The sequence below is a fragment of the Gymnodraco acuticeps genome, unplaced genomic scaffold (genome assembly GCF_902827175.1).
Source record: "Gymnodraco acuticeps unplaced genomic scaffold, fGymAcu1.1, whole genome shotgun sequence".
NCBI lineage: Eukaryota > Metazoa > Chordata > Actinopteri > Perciformes > Bathydraconidae > Gymnodraco > Gymnodraco acuticeps.
The window spans coordinates 1,858,927-1,878,054 of NW_022990224.1; the positions used below are offsets into that span (position 1 = coordinate 1,858,927).

General features: G+C 40.3%; 1 protein-coding gene across 2 annotated transcripts in view; it reads right to left on the reverse strand.

Annotated features, from left to right (window-relative positions):
* Positions 1-19,128, reverse strand: part of LOC117547902 (PDZ domain-containing RING finger protein 4-like) — a 130,355-nt gene that overhangs the window by 18,854 nt on the left and 92,373 nt on the right. For both annotated transcript variants that reach the window (XM_034218827.1, XM_034218828.1), the window contains exon 2: positions 1,671-1,924. In XM_034218827.1, the coding sequence (XP_034074718.1) occupies positions 1,671-1,924 (254 nt within the window). The remainder of the gene's footprint in view (positions 1-1,670; positions 1,925-19,128) is intronic.

Here is a 19,128-nt window from a genome sequence, read left to right on the forward strand (position 1 = left end):
ATGCCAAGCATACTTCATATATACATTCTGTATTAATGGTTGATTAGGATCACTTAGCCCTGCCCTGTTTTAAATGTAGTGTGTCCCATTTATGAGAAGAAGACGTGAAGGACGTTGAGACTATCATTCATCATATACTGTACAAATCTATATTTGTCATAACTCTGCAGCTGGTTAGACAATTCATTTATATTTTACAGGCGCCTTGCATACTTGTATTGCTAATCCTCCAAACACTGATATTTCTGCTTCATAGCTCAATAACATTTTTCACTACCCCCCCCCCCCCCCCCACCCCCCCCCCCGCCCTCATTAATTACCATCAGACCCAGCCAAAGTCAGAGCAAGGACACAAAAACAAACTCTTGTGGCAATGAACCAAAATCCTCCGTAATTATACCAAATGAAATACAAACAAGAGGATACAAAAGGATATCAAATTATATGAAAATATTAGGGCTGTCAAACGATTAAAATTTTTAATCAGATTAATCACAGCTTAAAAATTAATTAATCATGATTAATCACCATTCGAACTATGTCCAAAATATGCCATTTCTTTATGTATATTGTTGTGGGAATGGAAAGATAAATGAAAGAAGGCGGTTATATCCATTTAACATACAGTATCTATGTTTATTATAACATTTTTCTGCTTGTCAAAATGAAAGACAGCCCACACACCTATCAATCATCAAACCGTGGGGTCTTAATTCATTACGTGTTGATTTCTATCAACGGGGGAGTACTTCAGGAAAGTCGACGGGGGGGGGGGAGAGGGCGCTAGAGTACTTCGTGACCACAGTGTGTGAACGTTGTGATCAGCTGTTTTAGCGCAGTTCTCCAGTGAAGGGGGGGAGTCTCCCTCCGCAGCCGGTTGGCGTAGTTTTGGCACAATTCCGTTGTACAGACCGACGTTAACAGCAGCCCTGACTGTGCACACGGAGACCGACTCTGTCGTCCGGTGATCTCACCGCCTTCTGGAAAAGCTTCACAAGAACGTCGGTACGCAAATGCGCTTTGTGACACAAGTGACGGTACGCATTTCAGATTACGCACATAACCTGCGTACCTTTATGTGCACCCCTGTACTACATCAAAAGTATTCTCCGTCGGGACTTCCTGCAACAACACCACGCCGTTATCTTGATTCTGATTGGCAAGAAGATATTATCAAAGATGTTCTATTGAGAAGACGATCACTACGTGACAAAAGTTTTCAAAACCGTTTTCTGGTCTTCGGTATTTCCAGACAAGTGGCTACTGAAATCAATCTTACTAACTGCTTCTCTGTGCAATTTACTCCGCGCGAGTTGGCAGACTTTATTTGGCTTACTTTAACATCATTTTTCATGGTGGGGCTAAGCCATTTATTGGTATGGGTGTAGCCTACCCCAGCCATACCCTGGCGCTGCCACTGGTGGGATGTATGGGGCGGGCTTTCTGCACATGCGTTAAATGCGTTAAATATTTTTAACACAATTAATTCAAAAGATTAATTACCGCCGTTAACGCGATAATGTTGACAGCATTAGAAAATATATTTAATTATATGAAATCACTGACCTTCAAACTTTAAATTCAGTTTGTAATCCTTGTTTACGTACTTCATGTACTTTGCAAAGATAGAAAGTTAAATGAAAACTAAAAACATTTCCTATTGAGCGCACCTGTCAGAGAGCAGGAAGGGACAGACGTCAGGCACAGGAGGGGTCGAAGGCCGGAGCTTTACCAACGCCATGATGTGTTCGAAAGTGATGTCGGTCTGAGTGCATACATCCACCACATGGATTTCCTGAGGGAGGCCATGGGGGCGGCCGCTGGGGGTCCGCCTGATGACCTGCACCACGACGGGGTCCCTGGCAGCACGGAAGGCCTCCGCCGTCTCCTCATGGCTCGATTTGGACAACTCCTTCCCGTTCACCTGAGGAGGACAGGGACACATTATACATGGGTTATATTTTGTCTGTGATATACAACAGCTCCATACACTTTATTTCTTTATTTGTTGACTGTTGCTACAGAAACAAGTCTTTGAGATGAACCGTAGCTAATTGGTGGAGCTAAATCTCTGTATGCAGAGCCAGAGAGGCAGTGTTTTCTGGGTAAGTGACATCAAACCAGCGAAAAAGAACGGAGACTCAGAATGTTGCGTGACATCGGTTTTTTCTCTCTTTATCTTATTATAATCTTTATACCAACTAATAGAAGCAGATCTGAGAAAGGTGAAACTAATTCAATGAAGCCTTAGATAAACACCCCAATCTTGTATATGTCTGTATAACCGATTTTTAAATCGAGACTAAAAACATATCTCTTTGCCGCTGCTTTTAATTGAGATGATCATATTCGAACTACAGTTTTGATTGATTGATTGAAAAGTTTATTAACAGCTTGTATATTGGGTACAGTACAGTACAGCTCAAAACATACAATTGTTAAGGGGATGCAGACCAGAGAAAGACTTTCGTCTTGTTTACATCAGGGTCCCCCATTTCCAATTCATCATGTCATTTAAGACATATAAGACATATTTGACATAAAGATGGCTTATTTACAATTTACATACAGGTGGTTTTTTACATACAGATTGCTTTATTTACAATTTTCATTTTAGATTTCGTTCTAATACATCCTAACCGGACATTTAAGACATACCAAGTCTACAGATATACAGTTAGTAACTGAGTCTAAATTATATTATGTGTTTTCACTGTATTTATTCATAAAAAGTATTTTAATTTGTTTTGTAAAGCACTTTGAATTGTCGCGTACAGAAAAGTGCTATATAAATAAACTTGCTTTGCCTTTTATTCTCATTCAGTGTGCATACAAAAACACTGAGCTACTACACTGCTGTCTGCTTTCCAATCCCAACAATAGCACAACCCTAGTCTCTGAATATGTAACATACTGTATAAATGCAACATTGTACCTATGGGCAATTTGGCCATATTGCTTTTACAGCTTTAAAGTTGTGGTCAGGGTGAATGCATTCACATATAAATGTATATTTCTTTCATGGATGTGTTCCCGACAGATGATCAAAGAGAAATCTTGATGAACATAACATTTGAAAAGACACACAAAAGCCCAGTTTGATGCAACGTTATCTGGGTGTTGGATCAGAGCCCCAATGGCCTCTGTTCATTCCAGCAGTCCATCTTCAACCTCATCTCCACAAAATGAACTGGATTTTCTGGCAGATTGAAAACGATTTGCGCTACAGCTGGCACATATAAAGAAAATCATTGCTTCATTTAACAGCAGTAATTTTTTCTCTGGAAGAGAAACCATGGATGCAGAATACCTTAGAGAATGTGCTTTGATATAAACGCTGAAACCAGAGATTATAATTTAGACAACCGCTGAGAAAAAGGAAAAAAGATAGACACAGCATAATTACACTTGCTTTTGTATTTAAATGTGGTTTTGGAGTGGAGCTTTTTGCTTACACAGCAAACTGAAATCACTTTAAATGATAACTAGCAAAGTAAAAGAAAGAGTCAGCTCTGGGAAAATACAACAAGGCTGGGGAACCAAAAAAGCAGCAGTGTTTCAAAACTGACATCACAAGCTCTCTTTAAAGAGCAACACAGTGGTAGAAGTAAAAACAAATAGCTTCTTTCAGACTCTCACAAAACGACAAAATTCATGTGCAGACGACAATTTATGTATGTCGTGCCTCTAAAAGAACATTAAGATGCAGGAGCCACCAGGGAACTCCTGCTGAGAGAACTTATATTTTCAACCCAAGATATGCCTGACTTGAGTCGTGCATGTTCAATGACACATTTCACTACAGTTGGCAGTACATCTTTGAGAAATGACTTTTTAGCAGCGATATAGCATCAATATAAAATGATAGCATAAAGCCAGGCTCAAGTCTTTTGTATAGTGCTTATACAAGACATATCTGTTGTTCCCAACTATTAAGGCTTGTAAATTATGCTGCAATACATATATATAGTTTCTAACAAATTATTGAATCATTTGCTGATTGTCATTTTGTTTAATTGATCAATTCGTTAACTGCTGGAAAGTAAAAAATGCACAATTTTGAGGAACTAGATCTGAAACCTAGGTTGAAAATGTGGTAAACTGATCAATAATATTGATGACAACCTCTTTTAATTACTAATTTCAAACACAATGGTCTTCTAAATATCATCATTACCTGCTAACTGAAAACAGAAACAAATCGCGTAATAATGGTGATAATACAATAATGGTGCGTTACTCTGATCCCTAGTGCATTCACATATGTACACGTCATGTGGATGTGAGTTTGTGTGTTTTACTTTGTTTTCCTTTACTTCTCAAAGTGTCCCTTGAGCACGAGTGATGCCCTACAAAACAACAGACAACGTGTTATTTCTCATTCCTAACAGAAGTCATATACTGTGTAAATCCCTCAGCTCTTGTTGTGTTCAGGCCAGCTCTCCTGCCTCCTGACGTGACCTTTGTTTGTAGCATGTTGCATTAATCACCTGAGTGGGAGACAAAGTGGGTCACAACACTCCTGTGGAACTACAGGGCAATTTGGAGGAAAGAGTGCAGTCGCGCAGCCTCCCTCATCCCTCCTTCTCTCACTCCACACCTACTTTCATTCTGTTTTTCAGCCATTCAGCAGGTTTTAAATACTGCAGCATGTACATTACAGTTAAGTACTGTATTAAAGAAACATGCAGCACTATAATAATTAGCTTATTTAGTTCCTTTTATTGTCTCGCTCTCTCTTTTTCCCCTGCTTGTGTCTTGCTCTGCAGGCTAGTCCTGGAACAGGGAGCGTGATGGAAACAAAGGACTTGGAGTAGACAAATGAGGCAGCCTATGGCGTATGACAGCCCCGTAGAAAAATGATCACATTTCCCAGCTCTCCCTCTGGTATAGCCTGTCCAGCCCACGATCCTCCGACAACCCTCTGTACTTGCTAGCCATACTCCAAAACCATAATAAAACAAGATGAAACATGTCAGTAAAAATAAGGGAGTGGTTTTCATTCTCTTCACAAATGTTCATAAGAGCCAGATGGAACAATTAATCCCCAATCAACAGAATAATATTAAGTAGCCTTAACTCCTGCATTAGGGACTTTGTAATCATCGCTGTGTCCCTGGCTGATGTCTGTCCAGCTCCACACTGCCTCAGTGCTGTTAGTTGTTTGGATCTACACTCCTATCCGACAGATGGAGAGTTTCTATGAGCTTGGCTGCAGCTTTCTAGAAACTCTCAGATAACCCTTCAGTACAGTCTTTGAGATGTCTTGCGACAGCTCAGCAAAGTGCATCATCAGCTTGCTTGCCCAAAAATGCAAAGGGTGAATATACACCAGAGTTTTAATGGAAAATATGTTTTCCAACTGGCCTTAATCTTGTCGAATTTAAAGACCATTTCTTCCCGCATTCACCGCCTTACGCTCAGCACAAGCAGTAATCTCTTAAAGTTTCATCATCACATATATTTGGGTTTACTCGCATAAACTATCTACTTCAAGTGTGCATGCAAAGTATGCAAATACATATTCATTCACAAGCACATGCTGGTAAACAAAATCTGTTTGCAACAAATTATTTAGCAGCTGTAGTGTTTATCAAGTGCAGTGCAGCTCTGACAGTGGTTCATGGCCAAAACTACTCCGTATGCACAAAGTCAACATGAATCATCTTATTGTCTAGAATGAAACAAAGCTGATTATTCATGCGAGATTATTTTCTGTTCAAATGAGCCAGGAGAGGATCAGGTAAAGTTGGAAGTTGGAAAGAACTGGGCGTTAGGATGGAGTTGTTGGACCAAGACAGTGAAGACACATCTGCTGGCTGTTTGCACACAAATATGCTGCAGCTGTAGCTAAAAGATAAATGTGTTTTCATTCAAAGCCCAAGAGAGAAGCACCAGGCTTCACACAGGAAATCCAGTGAACCAGAAGGGGAGTGTATGAACAGGATGAAAAACCTTTAAGTTTATTTTATATTTGCAATGGCACAGTCTCATATTGACAAAGACTTTTCAAAAATATGGTGTACCAGACTCAGCGACAGTTTCATTGCACACCTGAACTACTGTAAGAACATTCACCTGTTTACAACTTAAAAATGATGTATCACTTGTATATAGACTCTTATGGCACTACTTCTATTCTATTTTATTGTATTTACTTGCACTATTTTATCTGTTTGTGTTGCACTGTTGGAGGAGACTGGGACCTAAGATTTTCATCGACATAACTACACTCCTATGTACTATGTACGAATGACAATAAAGACCTTGAACTTGTACATTTCAAACCGGAGAGACGTGATGTAAGGAATACATATTTATTGTTTACACGTCATATGAATGAAATGATTGCCATGATAATACAAAAGGAGAATGGAATGGTGTTTGGCGATTAGGCCCCGGTTTGCAGGATAATCATTCAGGAGGGAAAGAACCGCTCCGATGAAATCCCGGGGTCTAGACACTGGTGGTGGTGATGAGTAGGTGAGACCGGTCTGAAGAAGGAAGTTTAGCTTTGTCCTGTAGGAGACGGGAGGCGAGAGGTGTGGAGGCGGGTTGCGTGTAGTCACCTGAAATGACAACTGACAGGGAGGAAGAGCAGGTATTTAAGGAATTTAGCCTGTGCAGCGATTGCCTGCTGAGGGGTGACACCCTCGTATTTAATGAGGGGGGAAGGGAGCAATAGAGTGACGTGTAAGTGACTCATGTTAGGTCTTCCTTATTGAACTTGCGCTAAAGCTTTCATTTAGTTTCTACAACACAGCACTTTGAGCTACTTTGCGCAAACAAACAGAATGAGTTGAAAACTTAAACAAAAGTCACTGTTCTTACAACTACGAGCCTCAAGTCCCCTACAGCGAAAGCACAATCCTGAATGTCCTCTCATCTGTGTCCCATCTTATCATGCGTCCTCCAGGTATGAGCACAAGAAAGAAAGAACAAACAAACACGTAGCAGCTTAGCTCCACTCCTCAGGCGTCTCCTCCGTCAGTGCTTTTGTCTCCTCGACTGCTGCCGCCCATCAATATCTCCAAAGACCTCGGGCAGAATGTAGTGACAGTGGTAGTAAAGTGGGGCCAGTTTATCTGTTAAGATGTCAACCTGAGCCACATCTGATGCTGCTTCTGCTGAGGCACAATTTCTTCGGCAGGAGGCACAGACACTGCCGGCAGCTTGCAGGGGATTACTGATAGAAGTGATTGATGTACTTCTTCTGCCAGGAGAAAAGCCAGCCCCAGGCAGTAGACTCTAATAGTCCATTAGCTTTTTTATGCTTTCAAATTAACTACATGCATTGCTTTATGGCTTGCATGTAGCACTTTGAATCTTAATGAAATGTTTTGTTTTTAATTTTAAATAGTTTATGCGGTGCACAAGAAAAGAGTGTATGTCTCCACTTTCCATGAACTGGAAATGTGCTGAACTGAATGAAGGTCATTCTTTCTACTTCAGCTAAACAGACAAGTAAACAAGGCTTTCAGCGGCAGAAGAAAGAGCATCAAAGTCTATTTAACCACTGTGTGTAACCTTGGCTGTAGTGCTTAACATCTGTACATGCAGTGAGCCAGCATTACACACAGTCTACATCTCCTGTTTGCCGTCACCTGCTGGTTTGAGTGGCAGCCTGTGGGGTGTTAAGTGTATGCAGGCAGATGGAGAAAGTGTAACATGTAGGTCATGAAGCCTCGGGAGTGTAGCGCTTACTGCTGTAGTTTCACGTCTGTTCCTTCTCCTCCTCTTTTGGGGAAAAGCAGCCTGTCAGTGTTAAGGTCCGGTCAGCTGTGTGGAGCCCTCAGATGAAAGAGTTGAAGGAGACTGAGAAGTGATGAGTGTGTCAGAAGAGGTACATTAGAGGAGTGCAAAGGAAGCATAGCCAGTGCTGTGCTCTGGAGATATACAGATGGACACCTGCTACTCCTCCACCATCAAAACTGAACACTGATGGATTTATAAAAGAGCTCACAAAATGTGGACATGACAAGACATTGTTTGCTTCTTACATAGCTTGGCAAAATATTTTTCCCCAGTGTAAAAACCCATTACAACGTTATTCTCTCAATGATGTGATCAATGTTTCTCAACATAGAAACGCAAAAGTCTCCTGAATAATGAGATAACACTTAATTTTACACTTCCGTTCTTGTGTGCAACAAACGAGATATATCGTGTTAATTGGAGAACTATGTTGCCTGTGAACAGATCCACGCTGTCTCACCTGTTTCTCGTCTTTAAAACATTTCCCTGAAATGTCAAACTTTTTCTTTAGACAGCACAGTATCCACAGATGCAGTATTTTTACATTTCTGGATATTTCATACCAGTATTCACAACATTGAAAGTCTTATATCTTTTTAGAGCATGTAATGCCTCTTTTAATGACACATTAGAGAGTTGATAGTAAATAAGGGGAGAAAGGAATCACTATGCAACAAAGGTCTCTGGCCGGACTTTACATGGGGATGTTGCAGTTCATCCTTGCCCTGAAACCCTAAGGCCGACAACGTTTTTTGTAGCCGACTTAGATTTTGTTGCGTACATAAACCTGCAGCATTGGCTTTTTCATCTTTTGCAACAATGAAAATGAAAAAAAAGTTACTAATGTACAATTGTCCTTGAAGAATAAGAACTGGATTGAATTGTATACTTCCACCCTTAATTGTGAAAAGTTATTCTCACCGTCTTTTCTTGATGTGTCCATATAAGACAATTCTATAACAAAGCAGAGGACAAGAGATCTCTGCTGACCGACTGCTGCACCTGAACATCAACCGATACACCGCAGCTCAACAGCAATGTGTTGCAAATCCATCATTCAATTTGTGAAACTCAATTTGTATTTACAAAAACATAAAACAGTGAAAACAGGACATTTCAGTAGCAAGGTGGAATTACTCCCTGATGTAATTCCAAATGCTAGAAAGCTGAGTTTTAAAGTGAGCCACAGAATCCTCTCTGTGAGGAAAAGGCTCAGGTTCCTCTTTACACCCAAATGTCTCATTTCAATAAAAAGTGTCAGAATAAAATACGGGTCTATGACCGTTACAGTACAGCCCTTATGACAGCATAAATCTCTCTCAGACAGTCAGTGATACTGTCTGAGCGACGCAAGCAACGCTCCAATCACAAGAGAGAGAGAGACCAAGAGGGAGAGAGCAAGCCACTTGGGAAATCTGACAATAACCTCAACATACCTATGAACAAATGTAAAGGCCTCCTTTAACCCCTACATCCACATAAAACACACTCCACAAGGCCCCTGGGTTATTTTTCACATTAAAGACTCTACACGCTGCTGCTGGGGTTTTATGCCTGCAGAACATTTGATAAATTCTGCCAATTTTCTTTTTTGAGCACCAATCTTTAGTGAAGTACTCCCTTTATTGCGCAAATCGTTCATATTGTGTATGAGCTCATTCAGTCTGCTTTAAAATTCATGAACCAACTTTTAACATACGTTTATTATCCAATCTCATGCCGTGATCGCTCAGTAAAAGGACAACTATTATAAAAAGGACAAAGGAGAAGATATCTTAGAATGAACTCTCCCCACGCTCAATGTCAAAACAGTTGAGCAGCAGTGTGTGGTATTTTACATCATATTGGTGGAAATACCTTTTTCTCTATTCTCATTTTTGTTGGAAAATATATTAAATTGTGGTATGAAACAATGATCTTTTACTTCAGGCCCAGTCCAGGACATCTCTGCAGCACAACAGTAATGAAATCCGAATGGTATATTGACACATATATGGCCTATAAAAGGCATTTATAATGCCTGTTATTGCAATATGGCAATTTAGATTCAATTTAGAATTGTTAAGCCCGCAGGGGTTGAGACTTTTTAGTTTTGTTTACCTTTATTGAAGCTATTGCAAAGTAATGATCTAGAGTAATGACTTATGGAACATTTCGTTTGAAATAATAGGCAAAATCACCCAGCATGACCAATATACAAACACAAGACACACACACACAGGAACACTCACAGTTTATACAAATTGGACAGGCAGAAACGCACAAACTCAAAAGCGTAAAGCCGTGCTGCACTGGAAATATTGTTGGGTAAACATTTCATCATATTTACTTTTGTACTTGGCCCTTTCTGTCAAACACACTGTAAAATAAAAGCCAGAACATCCTCTCGTTCTGCTAAGGATCACTTTCCCAAGAAATTCAATCAATATGGAGTTCTATCTTCATCACCAACGGATTATGTTGAAGTTGAGACAATTGTACTCGCCTATTTTGGACGGATTATAAAATTCTGCAGTCGATTCCTAATATGATTTGGGACTGGTGAGGAAAACGGAGTGCTAAGTTAATCAGCTTGTTCAAGGTTAATGGTACATGTGGGGTATTTTGTTAAAGAGATTTAGAGACGCGCAGTTAATCTCTGTGCTTAACTTTTAAGATCTTGCTATCTTGGAGTGAGTTTTAATGTGAAATGGGGGTAGAAAATCAAATTACAGTAAAAGCAGCACTTGGGTGGATAAATAACTAATGGATGAACAGCCTCCTCCTTGGTGATAACTGGTAATTGGTTTGGGGGTCGGGAAAGAAGTGGGAGATGGGGGGGGTATAGTCGGATGATGCTATGTGCTGTGCAGATCAGCAAAATAGCCTGGCTGGTGTGAAAAGATGTTGTAAGGAGTAATGGTGCCATCCATATGCTGACTGAAGAAAATCAAGTGGCTACTGTCATGGAACACCTCTAAATGTGCTGAGGGTGAGGCAGTGAGCTCAGACTGATAAAGGTGCCTAGTAAGAGTCTTTTTAGCACTAAAAATACATAAAACAATCGACACAGTAAAACAAAGTGCCACCACTGCTCTTTCCTTACTTATTCCTGAACTGCCTACTTGTTTTCAGCCCATTTCTATTGTCTTCCTGTGTACAATCCTTATATAATAAGAAAGAAAGAAAGAGGGTCAACCTTTATTTTCCTTTACCTTACTTACACAGCAATGATAATATCACACTCACCAAAGTGATTGGGGATGGAGCAACATCAAAGTTTATGGGCAGGAAACTTGACCACATGTACAGTATAGCAGACAGGTTGTAAACAAGCCGTTTTGGGAACAAGGATTTTTTGCTTTTTAATGAGATGATGAGAAGACAGCACTAATATCTGTCATTTACATGTGAAGCTCCAGCCAATCTCTGCTGGTTGTATAATGTGATAAGTGAGCTAAAGGGAAGCTAGAAGCCTGATTTTCACTTCAGAGCCAGGCGAGCTAAGCTAACTAGCTAAAGGGAAAAGCTTCACATACTGTATTATAAACACATAAGAGTGTAATATATCTTATGGTAAAAACATTAGGTGGTGGCCTCTTTTAAAATCCCTATTTACACAGTAAAACTGAGTATGAATACAACAATGGCAAGTTAGCCGCTGTTTACCCCATTCCCAAATCACAGCAATCAACCGTGGGACTATAATGTTCTTATTACAGTGACAAATAACCTCCTTGGTGGAGGTAATAATGGCAAAAACTAGAAAAATAAGATCCAAGTTGTAATGAAGATATATCCCTTTATTATCTGCTATTTCTCATGAAGTTTTAGAGAGCAGTTGACACATGTAACAGATGGCACGAGCAATGCCAGGGCCGGTCTTATTCAGTGTGGCCTGGGGAGACTTTGAAAGCGGTAAATTGTTTCCTTCACGTTTAATATGCTCATCCTAGCAGCAGAGGCAATTAACACTGGATAAGCACTATTTACATAATGCCAGAATCAATCGTGATCACAACAAAGGCTCCTCGTCTGACTTCCCCTCTCTCTCTCTTTCCTCTCTTACTGTCTCTTTGTCTATGAGGCTGTCACACGGTCGCTGGCTTTGTGAATAGGAGTAGAGGTCAGACGGCGGCACGTGGAGCTTTGACAGTGCAAAAAATATCAACTGGGATGGTTTGAAAGGTCAGTCAGGACCCCTGCTGCTGGCCACTGATCTGCCTGTTAGTAATTAACAGGAAGCCAGTTCAGGTGGGGCGTCAAGGAAAAAAGGCAGGTAAAAAAAGGAAAGGGGAAAGACGTATGGTAGAGAAGAGAACAAACCTAAACTACAGGATGTTTCCAATTCCAGCCGAAAAACAAATTTCACTCCACAAAACAATTCATTTTTGTTTATAATGTGTGCGATTCCAGCTACATTGTGCCTTAGGCTGCTGGTTTTAACGCTTTTCCCTGAGGCAAATGGAGTAATTATTGTCCCATCAAAGAAATATCAACCACCACAAAAGACTTGACAAGAGAGCGGGCCGGTAAAATCCAGTGCCTCACAGACCGACAGCCAGCAGGTTTGGTCAATGCTGCCAATGTCAAAGAGTACATGATAGGCTGAGGCTGCGAGCGCTGAAGTCTCAATCAAGCTTTTCCTCGTACCAAACTCATCCTCAAATCTTAATTCAAACACTGGAAATGTTTCTGAGAAAGTAAAGCGGTGGATAGAAGTGTCAGGTTTTTGGAGTTGCAGGATTAAAAAGCCTCCTTGGTGCCTAATGAGTAAACACAAGGTTATTGACTTCTAAGCACTTAGCAAAGCTCAACACCACAGGGATCAAGCTAACATACTGCAAAATACTCTCAACTCATTGCTTTTACAAAGGGCAGTCTTTGAAGTCCCAGGGAGTAATTATACGTTCATCAAACAATACGCTCCAGTAGCAAAAATCTTTAAATGTAGAAAACAACTACTTTGACTTCTCAGTGTGATAAAGACCGCACATAGACACGAAGGCAGACAAATAAAGGCCTCCAGAAGGGATCCTATTTAAGTTGAAGGACACACAGCAGTAAATAAGATCAAAACTTCCAATGAAAAGCAGAGTTGTCCAATTAGAATGGCATTTACAATGAGACAGTGATGAAGTTGCTGATGATAATCTTATCCTTGTAAAGAGCAGCGGCACAAAGCATGATTAAAGGAAGGACATTATCTGAAGAGAGTGATCACAAGTGTAATCAATCTACTTCATGGCTACCTGCTGTGTTGTTCATGGCACAAGGGAAGTACCCGCGAGAGGTTAGAAGGAGTCGATGTCTGTGGTTCTCTCTCGACCCACTTGAGCCTCACTCCTTGTCAGGTCCCCGAGTCAATAAACAAAGGGAAGTGAGAGGAAATTGGATGCAATTCGGTGCTTCCCACTGTGTCCTGATTACACATTTGGAACAGTGGAGGCAGAAATGATGCTCAGAAGAGCTCATGTGTACTTGATCAACAATATAGTACCTGATTATTTCAGACTGGAGATACAGGGAAGCACATGAAACCCTTAGTACTCACATCGGCCTTCTATGATCGCAGCACTAACAAGGACAAACATAGGCCCGTTTTGGGTCACAAGTGATTGAACATAAAATGACATTCAAATCAGCCTCCCAGTGGTAAACACAAGTAAAGTAGGACACAGCACTTCTTTTTCGTGCCTTCAGATACATCAGTTCAGTTGTTAGCGGTCCTGATGGTTTTTGGACGTTCAAAACAATGAATATGTCTCAAATGTGCAATGACTTTTCAACATATTATGTGTAATATGTCATTGTTAAAATATGAATGCGAGTACAGTTTTTGACATATTAGGCACATGTAGCTTTAGGTGATACTATTGGTAATAGATTACTGGAGAGTATAAATACTTTTTTTTCATCTCATACTGTATTCAGCAAAGTTGTAAGTCAGGTATGTTATTGTTTAGGTTCAGAACAACATGACCACTTCATCATGGTGGCAAGGTTGACCATTTAGAGACTCTAACATGATGCTGGCTTGATATTGGCTTAAGGTCAAAATATGCGATACCTGTCTTTGAAAAGAAAATGTAAAATTGTGTTGGACTTGCTCTGTTAAGTTCTCTAGAACCAAGGATTACGTTTTGATTCCAATTAGCAAACTGTTTTTTAAAGCACTGTAAGAATGCTTCCAGAAGGCAAGCAAAGACAGAAATGGCCGAGTAGAGCTGTCAGTAGGTATTATGATTAATTAAGAGGCATTAGAAGCACTACAGGCCAGCGGCTGTACTTTAGATTTCAATGACACAACCAGATGCTTTGAATAAAACGAAGAACAACATGACTCCCTTAATGGATGTCAAACATTAAAGATCAAGTAACCTCTAATATAAAATACAACAAGCAATGTGAGCCAGTCTATTCTCAAGGTAATGAAACACCTGTCAAAACATGTTTATATGACCCGGAGCTTTGCACAGTAAATGAGCTGTAACATTACTTTGCTCTTGATGGAGAATACATTAATGAAAAAATAGTCCACCTGGCAATTTTAATGTATGCAAAAAACAAGCAAACAAACCAATCTTGATTAAGAACACCTGGCGCTGTTGTTGTTTGAAGATTGCATCAAGGAATGAGTGGAATGATTTACAGGCAATACGCAGCAAAGTTCCTGATTAATGATTCTGCCATTGCTTGAAGTTTCTCCAAAAGAAAAAAATGAAATGTGTTGATGAACATATTGAGCTTGTTGAGAGCTGCAGTTATTAGCCGGCACTTCAGAAATATTTTGACATTAAGAGGAGTGCGCATACGGCAGAACTGCTTTCATTGATTGAGCAAACGGATGGGAGATCGGGGGCGGTGGGTAATGTGGTAATGGTATGCATGTGTGGTGGTGGTGGCAGCAATAGGGGTGTAGGGGGGGTCTTCACACTGTCATGGGAACCATAAGTAGGCCGCGTATGCGACGTCTGGGCTGCGTGCTTGGTGTTCCCGGTTTCATAAGGGTTTGGTTTCTCTGCCTAATGGGTGTAATAAAGGATTGTTCATGCCAGCGTCCGCTCATTTATTCTGATTCCTGAGAGCGAGAGGGGATCGCTACAGCAATCAGCCACTACTCACCGGTTAATTCCAAAGCAGATTTATAGCCCGGCGGTGTAATGGATGCTCCGTTTGCACATGCATATGATTGTTTCTGCGTGTATGTGCGCTTCTAACACATCCTACCTGTGCACAACGTCAGTATTGTTTTACAGGGTTTCATCACTGGGAGGTCAAGATTACTTTTAAATCGGCTATTAAGTGCAATCACAGCTATGAATTTGATCCCAATGAAGCTTATAGAACCCACACCTGGACTATACAGGATGCAACAGGGCCATCATCTGTCCTGGCTAAGAGACAAGAACAGGTCACTTGTGGCTGTAGTGGAGAGGAGACCCTCCTGCCAGACAGGAATGACAGCTGCTCTGCCTCCCCAGCACAGGGTGTGTGGTATGAGGGGAAATGAGAAAGATGTGAAAGCTGGAAGAGAGAGGAAGAAGGACAGCATGATGTCCAACTGGAAGTCTCATAAACAAAGCCCACTTTTCCACTGCAGGAACTTAACTAAAGTTGTGATATAGTAATATTTATGGACTTTTATTTCCATTGTTCTATTGTTCTATACTGTATGCTTTGGCGAGAGAATTCTGGATCATAAATCAGGCAAAATGTGGAAGTTTAAACTCTTCAAATTCCAGGTACATTTAGGCAGTGCTACTGTAGCAACGCTGTTCATCATATGTGGTCAAGCAAACGTGCAGATAAAGACTGCATTTGAGCAAACAAGATTCATTTTGAAACAAGAAACCAGTGGAATACATATAGATAATGACAACCAAGTGGGAAGAAAAGATATCTGCAATCAGATTTAAAAAATGAAAATGTGTATCAGAGGATATTTCATTGTTTGGAAGGATTGGGGTTGAGCCACATGGCAAAACAATGCAGGGAAAAATAATTAAGCGAGATTGTAGATAACTCTAGGACCGAAAGCATGCACAGCAGAGCAAACAAAACAACAAAGCCATTGGAGCTGCTATCAGCTCCTGACGGGTTCGCTTTGCAAAGTTCCTTAACATGCAGGTCACAGGTGCTGCATTAACTGATAAAAGTGGAATATGTCTTTCCCCCCTCTAGCTGTATTGTCTATTTCCTTATTTGTTTTCCACTAGCAGATGCCTAATTGTGGCACGGCCCTGCCAAACGCAGAGCACAAGGACACTGAAGCGATAGTCATTAGACTGTAATGCAGCATCCTCTGACACTATAACACTTGTGTCTCCTCTGCTGCAGACTCCTAAACTAGACACAGCGAACTGAGGAGCGCTGAGATGTGAGGGACCACGGCACGGTGCAGCGCTCCACTTTAGCTGAAGTGGAAGTTTTTCTTTTGTTCTCGTCTGCCGGACGGTGTGTGGATTTGGCGAGCGATTAGGTTCATTTATACCACCGCAGCCACTTGGCAAGGATCACCACTCCATGTGGAGCCAATGTATCACTAGAATGAGACCAAATGGCTCTCTCAATGTGAAGGCGGAGAGGGGGAGGATGGGTGCAATGGTGGAGGGCATCTGCTCAACATTTACCTAGTGTTTTATAATTAGATGAGCGTAACTGCTTGGGAGCAACACGTCTGTTACACTGTGATTTTCTGATAACAATTCTATGACTTGGAAACAGGCGGAGGAGGCCTGTAGATGGAAACAATTAGTGAAGCTATTAAAGTATGATCCATATTGCAAGTGAAAAGAAATCTGTGTTCAAAACATAGAGACTGGTGCTGGGGTGGAAGTTACTCATGACATATGATAATTGGTCCCAAGCAGCAGTAGGGCAACCTGTTAAATCCTGCTCACATCTGGTCCCTTTTGGTTTTCTATTTCTCTCTGTTTCGCACATTTAATTGCGTGCCAAACACAGACATTTAGCACAGGATGATAACAGCTCAGTGGGTGAAGAAATAGAATCCATGTGACGACAGCAGGATTCACAACAAAGAGCCTCCCACTGGTGATACTCAAGTCACACAAAATGTATTTTATTCTACTGTCCTTTCTGGCAGCGGACAGTTTGTCTTGTGTTGCAGAAAAAGCAGAGGTTTAATTCTAACATTAATTAATGATGGCTCTATTCAATTTAGGTGTGCCAGTAAATCATTCTAGAGAGTCAGCATGCACACTGTCGTGGCTCTACAACTGGAGCACCTGAATGGGGTGCGGCCATTATTCATATTATCCATTACACAAGTCTTCAATACAGTAAATCAAAATGTATGTTGTAAATAAGGTCAGTTGCATTGACTAACAAAATATTTTTCAAAGTGGGGGCCCCGACCCCCCGGGGGGCCGCCAGGGGGCGCCAGGGGGGTCACGCAAAGTTTGAGGGAAAGGGGAATTATTTTTTTTTAAAGTTACATTTTTTATTTTATTTTATTTTATTAATAACTGCATATCTATCAATCTATGTGTCCTTTGATGCCAATCTTTTCATATGTTTTACTTATTCATATATATATTTTTTTTAATTCACACGACCGCCCTTAAAGCCAATCAGAATCGAGCTGGCGCTACTGAGAGTGAAACTGAGTATCTGCTCAGCTTTTGGAGCAAGTGAGAGCTAGTGAATATTTCACTCTGCAGCTGGATGAGAGCACGGATGCAGCAAATATTGATGTTTATATATATAAATATGTTTATTGTTAATATTACTGTTAAATATTATATATAATATTATTAAGGCATAAGTAGCTTTCAAAAATGCTAAAAAAATATATGTTAATTGTTCATATTACTGTTCAAAATTATATAATATTATAAAGACAGAAATCACTTTAAAAATGCTTTAAAAATATGTTTACTGTTGATATTACTGTTTAATATTGTGTTAAGAATGTTTAGAACAGAACACACAATGAATGACAAATAACAAACAAAAGATAAACTGATTATTAATTATTAATACAAATATATATTAAGAAAATGTATTAAGCTGTATGATTAATTTGTCATATTCTCCACTCATCATTTAAAAAAAAAAATTGCAACAGGGGGGTCCCCGCCAGAGGATAATGCTATATGGGGTCCTTTGCATGGCAAAGTTTGGGAACCCCTGGACTAACACATATTGTCTTTGAGAATATAAACTAGTGCTGTCAAAATGATCGCGTTAACGGCGGTAATTAATTTTTTTAATTAATTGCGTTAAAATATTTAACGCATTTAACGCATGTGCAGAATGGCCCGCCCCATACTTGCCACCAGTGGCAGCGCCAGGGTATGGCTGGGGTAGGCTACACCCATACCAAGAAATGGCTTAGCCCCACCATGAAAAATGATGTTAAAGTAAGCAAAATAAAGTCTGCCAACTCGCGCGGAGTAAATTGCACAGACAGCAGTTAGTAAGATTGATTTCAGTAGCCACGGTTTTGAAAACGTTTGTCACGTAGTGATCGACTTCTCAATAGAACATCTTTGATAACGGCGTGGTGTTGTTGCAGGAAGTCCCGACGGAGAATACTTTTGCTGTAGTACAGGGGTGCACATAACTGGTACGCAGGTTATGTGCGTAATCTGAAATGCGTACCGTCACTTGTGTCTAGTGCTGCGTACCGGTACGCCGAACCGGTACTGGATTTGTAAAAAGTTTCGGTTCAAGTCCGGTTAAAAAAATAGCACTTACGTATATTCTGGTGTCTGTGGTTATTTAAACATTTCCTGATAAACGTTATTCAGCGTCAATAAATGAGTGCTAATCCCAGTGTGCTCAGTGTACAACATCACATGTCATTTCACCTTCGATTCACGGTTTGAAAACGTAGCATTTCGCCACATGCTAATGCTAACCGGAAGTGAATAATTTTCAGAATAAAAGTATTAAGTTAATAGCGTGAACTTCCGGTTTTTTCAGAATAAAACTGAATTAAATTAAATAGTGTATTTAATTCAAAATTACGCCATATCAACATTGATTTTAATTTCTAACAGTATGTATGTACATCACTATGTATGTAGTATCTACTGTATAATGTACACATGTAGAGTTGTAGAAAATACATGGTGTACAGACAGTACAGTACACTCTGACTGTACAGTCACTACAGTGTAGCCTATACTGTATAGTAGGTGTGTAACAGTGTAATGCGTATAGTCTACTCTACACTCTACCTTTCAGCAACGTTTTAGGGATTTAGGCTCAGTCAGCTCAGGGACTGTTTGGTTACTTTAGTTTGAACGTTGTAGTAGTTCACTGTAGTTACTGTCATAAGTCATTTGTAGACATTTTTTTTACATTTGTACTTTGTAGAGAAATGTAGACACAAGTTGGAAGGGAGCACAATAAACCTGACGA